This window comes from Mesitornis unicolor, unplaced genomic scaffold (genome assembly GCF_000695765.1).
Source record: "Mesitornis unicolor isolate BGI_N332 unplaced genomic scaffold, ASM69576v1 scaffold21498, whole genome shotgun sequence".
Taxonomy (NCBI): domain Eukaryota; kingdom Metazoa; phylum Chordata; class Aves; order Mesitornithiformes; family Mesitornithidae; genus Mesitornis; species Mesitornis unicolor.
This window is the reverse complement of record NW_010201608.1, coordinates 1-9,870: the sequence shown is the minus strand read 5'-3', so window position 1 is coordinate 9,870 and position 9,870 is coordinate 1. Positions and strand designations below refer to the sequence as shown.

General features: G+C 46.4%; 1 protein-coding gene across 1 annotated transcript; it reads right to left on the bottom strand.

The window, feature by feature from the left end:
- Window positions 1-1,759: 1,759 nt before the first annotated feature.
- Window positions 1,760-9,801, bottom strand: PPIH (peptidylprolyl isomerase H (cyclophilin H)). Its single transcript, XM_010190161.1, has 8 exons — window positions 9,740-9,801; window positions 8,564-8,587; window positions 8,034-8,078; window positions 7,554-7,596; window positions 5,486-5,578; window positions 3,867-3,954; window positions 3,120-3,160; window positions 1,760-1,847 (listed from the first exon to the last, which is right to left on the bottom strand). Exons 1-8 carry the CDS (start codon window positions 9,790-9,792, stop codon window positions 1,779-1,781), a joined length of 456 nt encoding a protein of 151 aa, XP_010188463.1. The 5' UTR covers window positions 9,793-9,801; the 3' UTR covers window positions 1,760-1,778.
- Window positions 9,802-9,870: the final 69 nt, after the last annotated feature.

Below are 9,870 nucleotides of genomic sequence, written 5' to 3'. Positions count from 1 at the left end.
AGCGTGTTAACTGATGTGCACTGCACACATGTTTAACAAAATTCTTTATTTACATTTCAAAACATTAAAAAAAGATGACAATTATTAAATATTATCAGGAGAATGTCAAGAGTACGGATCTGGCCTGCGGAGAGGACGGGGGCAGTGGCGGAAACTGGCTGGAGTTGGAACTGCGTGGAGCCAGAACAGGCTTGACCACTGGCAAAGGAGCACTGAAACGAAGAAGAAACAGTTCTGAAATGCTGGGCAGCCATTCCCAACTCGTCCTGCAGCAGCAAGACCGTGCAGCAACGCTGGGTGCCGCTACAGCGATTTTCAAGTGAATGCTACTTGCTGCATGCTCCAGCTCATGTCAACCACAAGCCAGAGGACCCAGGAGTCCTCTTGGCTCTCCACGCCAGGCATCTGCACCTACCTCTGAACTTAAAAACAACAGTGCCTGTTTCTCCTGGCTGATTTTTAAAGGATGTAACTGATACAGTTATCTGAAGCTGGGCAAGAGAAATGCTGTTCTTGTCTACAGGCAGCTGAGAGGCAGCAGCTCCTAAGACCAGGCTGGGAAATAAGTAAGGTGGCACCAGCCTCTTACCTAGAAATGAGGAGCTTCCAGTCTCAAGCTGGATGTTGGCCACAGATCAGGCACTCCAAACAGAAATGATCAAGTGTGGGTCTGAGGACAACCCTAAAGGGGACACGACCCATCAGCATGGGTCCGCCCAACTGCAAGAAAGCCTCTTAACAAGGTTGTCTCTGTCTTCAAATGTACCAGGGAAAGGAAAAAACAATGACATTCCCTGCTGTCACCTCATCAAATAGGAGGAGCTCCCAAGAAGCACTGCAGATCTGAAAGACTTTATTGCATAAGCAGGGACACATCTTCATGGGCAATTGCAGATGTCTTCAGAAATCATTTAATGGAAGGTCAAAAATGGTGGGGATTTGCTTTTGTCAGTGCCTGCCTGCTGAAATTTGAAAAATCAGCAACCAAAAGGCTAATACAGCAGATTTTTGACAAGCTGCAGACTGACACACTGAAATCTAGACAGATTTGTTTAAATGCTTGTTTTCTGTGGTGAAGTGGGTAGACAAATGGAAACAGAATACTATACATTAGCCTGAGCTCTGTCTTGAGCCTATTGGTTTAACCAAAATAAAGCCTGAATAACAGTAAATGCTGGAAACATCTCCCTTCCCATGACGACAGTGGTACTTTTCCGAGTTAAGGTAAAACTATGAAACATGGTAATTCCTTGGCCCTTCAGTTGTGGCAGCCCTATGGCTGTGCTGAGCAAGGAGGCTCAAGTTCTCTCTTCCTCCTCTTGTTTTCTTGATCCCTGCCTGCCCCACACACAGATGCTCCACTTTCTGTAGCGGTCAGAGAGTTCACCACCCCCAGACTACCCACTGGATCCCTGCTGCAGCTCCCTTTTATCCACTGGTTTCTAAAGCTGAGGCTTCAAGGCAGCCTCACCCCAACCAAGGCAGAGCCCCCACAACCCCATCTTCTCCTCAATTGCAGCTGCAAAATCTCATCCCTCCAGCGCTGCCTTTGATGCTTGTGTAGCTCAGAGCGAAGCCAGTTCAGGGGGTTGAGCTGGCAAAAAACTAACCCTGTTAAAAAAGCATTTTCTGGCATTTCACTGAGCTGAGTCAGCTCTCTGCAGACTCCAGTGAATGTGAAAATAAGTCAAGAAAAAATTAAAGAGCAGAACAGCCCAGAGTTCAATTGCATTGGTGCCTGTAAAGAGTGAGACTTACCACATTTCTTTCTCATCGCTCTACATTTCCCCACACTGAGAGATCACAACTGGCAGCTTGGGTTTGTTATTTGGACCCGTGGGCACATTCTGAGGACAAACAAATATAAACCGTTAAACCTCAAAAACACAGCAAATCCAGTGAGTGGCAGGTTCCTGGGGACTGGCTACGAGGAGTCCATGCAACATCAGGAACAGGGAAATCTTGACACAGCTCTCAGTGACACAGAAGGATTTTGGCAACTGACCCTGCCATAAGCTGGTGACCTCTTTCCATCTGCAGAGGTTTGGGTTACCAGACACCCGATCCCTTGAATGGGAGGGAAGGAACAGAGCAAAAACTGGAGAGCTCCCCATGAGATACAGCAGGCATCACAGCACTGAGGCTGGCTTACATCTTTAAAGTTACTAATCACAGCTGCGACAAGCAAAGCAAACTTGTGTTTGTGCAGAAGGGGAGTCCAAGTATGAGACAGTCACAACACAACCCTCACTCTGAACCTCTTGTTGTGCTGGACCCGGCTGCTCTTTCACGAGTCTCTCTTACTTATTGCCTATAACCTGCCCCTCACTGCAGCAATGCAGAAGGCAGGCACAGCACAACCCTTTTGCCAGTGCTTTTGGCAAAGAGAGCTGGCAACATATGGATCATATCATGCTGTGCAGTTCCTTGTATGTCACCTTTTCTCAACACCTAACAGCTGTCAGCTCTGTTTGCACCCCACTTTTTGGATTCTCTGACGGCAGAGGCTCTTGTGTACATTATCTCATGCATGTGCCATGAAGTGAGCATCGTCTGTCTCAAAGAACAGACTGCTATTTGTTAAATCTGCTCACTGCCCTCCCATGACACCCAGTCACAACACTGGTAGTAACCACCACCTCTGACTGTATTGATCTTCAGCTCCTGGACATCCCTCCGAAGATTAATTTAATTTTTCTTATTAAACATGCTGATCACGGAGCAGCAGAACTGATGATTTAGCATCCACTGAATAATCCCAGGCAATGGCACAGAAGTGATCTGCTTTACGCTCCCGTCTGAGTTGCTGATGGAACAGCTTTTCAATTCAGCTTCCTGAACAAATGCAAAGCATTGCAAATAAAGCCACAAGAACACAATCCCCGCTCAAAGACTAACCACGAGAGCATGGCATTTCTAAACTCAATCTATATGACAGCCTTTGCCTCAACAGATTTCCTGCTATTTTATAATGATGACAACTGATAATACCAGTTATCCACTGGTATTCCCTGGTATCCTATAAACAGACAGCGGGAAAGAACAGAACAACCCTTGTTAATCCTCTACGTGACTTTCCAACATGGACATTCACAGAGAAATAGGCAAATTCAACTTACTTCAATTTTTCTCATGACCAACAGCCCATCGACAATTTTACCTAGAATGAGAAAAAGGTATCCACTTCAATACGACCCATTTTCACCTTTGCTCCCCCCCACTCATCACAGATACATTTTCATTCCTCCTGAAAAGTCTTGTGCAGTGCAGAGCCACTGGGCACTTCAGGGTTTGGTACAGATCTCTGAACTGATAAAGGAAACAACCCCTCTTAAAACATTTTCCACATTCAAAAGAGATTAAGTGCAGAAATCCACGTTTTAAATTTCCAGCTGTGCTGAAATACAGCATGAATTACCTCTCTATCAAACACAACCTTTGTAACGATGCAAAAATGGCAATGAACGATATCAGTGTTAATTAAGAATCAGAGAAAGCAGTAAGTAGGACATCAGCTAAAAGGCCAGCCTTGAAATCTTACAGCTCAAGTGGCAGTACAGGAAAAGTTAGCAGATGTTTTTTCATAGAATTACTATCTAAAACCTCTGTTGAAAGCTCAGTCCTCTCTGACAGTGGAGAAGGAAGGTATCCCTTCCCTCATCTGTGTCTTCTGCACTGCCGTGACACACACCAGTCAAGGAACTGAGCTGCATTAAAGCAAACCTGGGGAAAAAAACATGCAATTTCAACAATGATCCATCTCAGTATCTGCCTGCACAGACAACTCAGCTGGCACAAGCCAGTGGGAAGAAGCAGCGGTCTGCGGCCATCAGCTGGCACGCCAGCCCTCTGCTGCAGGTACTCACCGAACACAACATGTTTTCCATCCAACCAGTCACATTTGGAGCACGTAATGAAAAACTGACAGCCATTGGTACTTGGACCGCTGTTTGCCTGGGGGTTGAGAACGGCAAAATATTAAAAGCGTACCCAAAACTGAAGGCAGATTCATCTCAAACAGGAAAGAGCCGTTGCTCTAGACCTAGCCTAGCTTATTTTTAGCTTATTGCTACACAAACCAAAGGAAGCAAGATACACATCTGCAGGAGAGTGCCCTGTGCTGGGACGTGGCACGCCACCAAGACTGGTCATGCCAGCGTGCACCACCAACTTTTTATTATATTTCTACAAAGGCATATTCAGCACAAGACTGTGCTGAAATCTGGGCTCTAAAGCACGCTCCTGAAAAAACCTTACATTTTTGGTGATGAGTACTTACTGCTACAGTATTGTCCTGGGGAAAACTGAAAGCCAGAAACCAGGGCATTAAAAAAAGCAGCTGATTTCTGCTGTTTGGAAGATTTCCTCAGAATGGTAAAAACAAACAAACAACAAACCAAACCAGGCGTCTGTTCTGATGATCAGGATGAGAAAGGTAACAATCACATTGGCACAGGGTTCACAGAACGGTGTGATGCAGGTGTGAAATTTTAATTCACATCCAAGCACAACACCCAGAGCATTTGCACTCTCAAAAGAAAACATCTCTGCATCACTAAAGTCCATTTCAGTGTTTCAAAGCTCTTTTGACAACCAGGAGGTACTAAAGCATGTTTATGTGCTGACAAGTGACCCAGGCAAGTTTTGTAGCTGCAGGACTGCACAGGACATGGACACATTGGATCCTTTACGTCTTGCTATCCAGCTCGGGAAGGATCCAGTTGGGATGGACCACAGTTTGGCCCAGGAGAACAACTCCAGAGCCACGCTGCTTTAACACAAAGTTGGCAATACTGATGCTGGATCCCTTCTCCCACACTACAGTGTACTGTTTGCTCAGCCACGTCATGACACCTCTTTTTGGGCCATGTTTTGAACTGGATCAGTAACTCATCCACATGTGAATGCCCAAAGCAAGTGGTGTAAGGGCAAGGCAGCTGAAAGAGCTGGGGAAGAAGCAGCTGTAGACAGGAACACTGAGGCACTGGCTCCACTTGCTTTCTATTGCAGAAGTCAGTGTATTGTTCCTACCAGACAACATGCAATGGTTGCAGTTTTTCCTACAATGTTGAACAGGAAGCGCACATTATAAAAGATACCATGGCAACGCTGCTATGGCTTTGAAACTCCCAAATCTCTTTGTTCCGTCCTTGCTGAGGTCAGTGTTTGATAACAGTATCAGGGCAGAAAAACACCGCCACTCGCTACCGTACGAAAACTGTAAGAATCAGGCTGTTCTGAAAGCTGATCAAAGCCTGCCCCAGTGCTCCAACAGGTAATAAAGACGGGATGCTGCAGGACCACGACTTCTGTGTTACTCAACACATTAACCCATGAGTAGCCTTCTGACCAGTAGTTACAAAGCAAGTCTTTCAGACTGTGTATGCAATGGTGGAGGTTTGCAAATAATTTATACACTTAGAAAAACAGCAGAGAGAAAGAGAACCAAGAGTTTTTCAGTCCTATGATGTTATTTTATACTCACCATAGAGAGCAGCCCAGGAGCAGAGTGTTTCAGCTTGAAGTTTTCATCTGCAAAAGGACCTCTATATATACTGGCTACTCCAGTGCCATCTCCCTGTGCAAGAGAGGTGCCCAGTCAGCCCCAGCATTTGTTCAGTAGCATGAATTTAAAATCCCCAAGCACAAGGACAGTGTTAAACTCAACTCAAAACAGACGCTGTACTGCCATTTACATGCACCAGCAGTGAACATGTTCGGATGCTGCATTTCTGAAGAGAAGCAGCAGGAGTTTCTGACTACATAGTACATTGTTTGCCATCCATGCTGGCAGAAACCCATGGAGATGGTAAGGATTAAGTCCAAGCCTCCCAGAATGAGATGGAGGCCATAGGTTGCTTGGTATGGATCCACCTGGATTCGGCAGGGAAAAGGGAGGGGATGGAGAAGTACAGGCTGGTGTAGCAAGGAAAGAAGTGGTTGAGTGGAAAAAGTTGGCTGATGGTGTACATACTTATTTCACCTTATTTTCTGTCTCTCTACTGGAAACAGAGAAGTGATCTCTCTGTTCAGCAAGGACAGTTTCTAAAATACAGTTGCTAATTTTTGCTGTATTTTCTACCAAGCCAAGACATCTTGTACCTACTACAAGCCCTAGGACTTAGGCCTCAAGACACTTATAAAGTAAAGCAGCACAGCCTCTAGCAGCTGCAGATTGCAAGCTCTGACTGCTCACAAGTTTATTATAACTTTGCAGAAGCCCAAGCCATGGTTCCCATAAGACACGTAGCTTGTGGGACTGCTGAAAGACCATCCAGCACTGCAGAGACTCCCGAGTGATGCCAAAAGGACCAAGCAGGGACCCTTCAGAAAACGGCCTTAAAGACGCTGCAGGGAGAAACTCTCCAGGGGAGGCTGCAGAAGCAATGCACACAGCTACCTCTGGCATCATCAGTTAAATTTGCCACTGTGACAGTAACTTCTCTATGTTGATTTCTGTGCTGATTTTCCTTTTCTGTGTCACTTCAGCCCCATTTCTTCTGCCATGCTGTAACCTGTCTCCCTTCACTGCCTTTCTACTTAACATACACTTTCTTTATTAGGCCAAACTTAACAGGAAAATAAGATTCCAGCAATATACCACGTGCAGTTCCACATCTTTTGCTCTGCCCTTGCTTCTCTTTCTCCTGTTCTCTGTGGTTTACCTGAACTGTCAGCTCTGAGACAGGAACACACACGCAACCTTAGTGGTCAGTGTGAGCATTCTTGCTCCCCAAGTGGCTTTGTACCAAGTGTAATTTATAAATGACAAATACTCATGCAATCTGTAATGCTTGTTGAGCTGCAGTGGAAGCAATAAAGCCCACGGGGACATTTGAGCAGCATCATAATTAGAGACCACCTGAAAACCTGGTGTGACTGAGCCACCTGCTGTGTGGTCTGTTCTCTCAGAGACTTTCATACAACCAAGCTTTACAAATTTTGTCTCAAAAAAGCTTTATCAAACCCCTCACATTTTTAAACACTTCCAGAAATGAAATAATTTTACTAAGTCCTAGGACAGTGAAGAGACCCAGTGGTCCTCCAGCCTTCCCCACAGACTCTGCTTACCCCCAGATAAGAGCATGACCACCACTGCAGCACAAAGTCCCTTCTGTTTTGAGACCATTCCCTAACAAAAAGTTCATTTGGATTTAAACTGTCCTTTGCATTAGATGCTTGGTTCTGTCCTTAGGATCTCTCTCAGCATAGCCAGTAGAAAATCACAGGTTTATTTGTGGGGACACAGAGGGGGGAAGGACAACAGGGTAAAAAAAAAAAAACCTCTGCAAGTTTGAAAAGCCTCTAGCTGCACTGCCAGGCTTTTTCAGAGAGGAAAGGAGCAGGTATGTCCACGCAAGAGTCCAGATTTGTTTTCAAGTACATCACAGCCTGTTGCAGCAACATGGCAGCAATGCTATGAGGAAGCCTCCAGTTACTACCGAGCACCTCAAACAAGAGCCAACAGACCCTGCAAATCAGCATGGACCCTTGGAAAGAGCCGTGTATTATACCAAGTAGGAAAAGCACAAAAAGAATATAAAAGTACATACATTTACAAAGTCACCTCCTTGGATCATGAAATCCTTTATTACCCTAAAGAAGTAAAACAGTACTTAGTTATCTGTAGAAAAACGCCTCGAGAACCTTAATGTGTGATGAAAAGGAGTTCTGCCTCGCAGCACAATGGAAGTTATCGGGGTCTACAAAGGCTACAGACTAAAATTTACAACAGATATTAACTACGGGTTGCTACCAGGTAATTTGGGACCCACTGCTGTTTATAGCGATAGGGATAGCTATTAGGTGACAGATGCCAGAAAATTATCTCTGAACAGGAGATGGGCATCCTTCCCAGCGACCCCAGTGTACGCATCTGACAGCCCCCTCAAATCTCGAGATCCACAGAAGGATTTGGCATGAGCCGTGACCTACAAATGCCTCCCAGGACATTAATGCCTCTGAGGCAGGTCTCAAACCCACACCCAGCCCAGGCTGCTCTGAAAGTGTCTAAACACAAGCAGAAGAATTACCTGTGGAAAGTGCTTCCTTTATAACCTATAGGGACACCATCTTTCCTGAAAGAAAATAAAAAGGAAAAAATCATTGCAGCTTACCGGATATCCCCACACAAAATGCTCCCAGGAGTTCAGAGTCCCGCAGGGCCACCCTGTACATTGCACAGGTATTGATATACATCAATACATGACCAACAGCTGGGGCTATCAGATGCCAAGGGAAACCTCATATGGGTTCTGCACATGGAACGACACGGCTCCCTACAACACCCATAACATCATCTTAACAGGATCCCGCTGGTGGGGGAGGTGGGATTTGCAGACAGGGTTTTTAGTGCAACCTGAGCAAAAAGTCATGTCCAAAAGGGAAAGCCAGCCCTCTCTGCGAATGATCAAGCCCATCACTATTTTGTCAGAGCAGATTTCTGTAACTCTCTCATTTTGTACTGGTATAATAAGAAAAACTTCCCAGTGAACCTTCTTCCTACTCACCCAGCCCTGGTTCTCCGAGTAGGCTACCAAAAAGGACACCATAACCCACTCACCTGAATTCACCCGTACAAAACTGCCTGGAAAACAAAAAAAGAGCAAAGCGTGAGCTTCGAGAACACGGAGGGCTGCATTCATGGTTGGGCTTGATGATCTTATTGATCTTTTCCACCCTTAAAGATTCTGTGGTTCTGTGATACAGCGCGCACGCACTGGCTGGTGCGCAGGACTCCTCTCACTGTGTTGGGGCTATCCCCAGTGAAAGGGCAACTGGCAAAAACCCCTCCCTGCTCCCAGTGCAGAACAGACTTCTGCACTTTCTGCAGTTGAGGCGCTCTGAGGTTTAACACTGAGGCTGTAAGAGACTGAGTGTGCAGCAGTCATCGTGTCTCACAAAGACCAGGGTACAGCCATTTCTCACAGAATCACAGACCGTTAGGGATTGGAAGGGACCTCAAAAGATCATCCAGTCCAATCCCCCTGCCGGAGCAGGAACACCCAGATGAGGTTGCACAGGAAGGCGTCCAGGCGGGTTTTGAATGTCTCCAGAGAAGGAGACTCCACAACCTCTCTGGGCAGCCTGGGCCAGTGCTCTGTCACCCTCACTGAGAAGAAGTTTCTTCTCAAATTTAAGTGGAACCTCCTGTGTTTCAGCTTGTGTCCGTTACCCCTTGTCCTATCATTGTTTGTCACCGAGAAGAGCCTGGCTCCATCCTCGTGACACTCACCCTTTAAATATTTATAAACATGAATGAGGTCTCCCCTCAGTCTCCTCTTCTGCAAACTAAAGAGACCCAGCTCCCTCAGCTGCTCCTCAGAAGGGAGATGCTCCACTCCCTTGATCATCTTTGTAGCCCTACGCTGGACTCTCTCCAGCAGTTCCCTGTCTTTCTTGAACTTCTCCTGTAGAAGTAGGGTGTCCAAGCAGCACCTCCTTCAGCCGGTGGCAGAGACCTCCACCACGACATTAAGGCACTGCCTTTCATAAATGCACTGAGCACATCAGAAGCTCCACAGTGGGATCACAAAGGGACTGGAGTCCTTCCCATTCCAGCCTGATGTACTCCCCTGAGGGATCAGGACGCTGCACAGTCATACCTCCTTGGGAATGCAAAGAGGAGCAAAACAGGCAGAGCAGTTCTGGGAGGCTGGACAATGGAGACTCTTTTGCACCCCAAAGTCTTAGCAATCCAGGGTCAGGCTAAGCTGCAGGAACACCAGCTACTCCTTACCTGAAGTTCTCTGCTGTTTTGGGCACGACATCGGCAAACAGCTCAATCTTCATGCGGCCGACCTCCTGGGGAGACGGTGGCCAGGTCAGCCTTTTCCCCAACCCCCCAGCCCCTCCCACCTCCACCAGCCT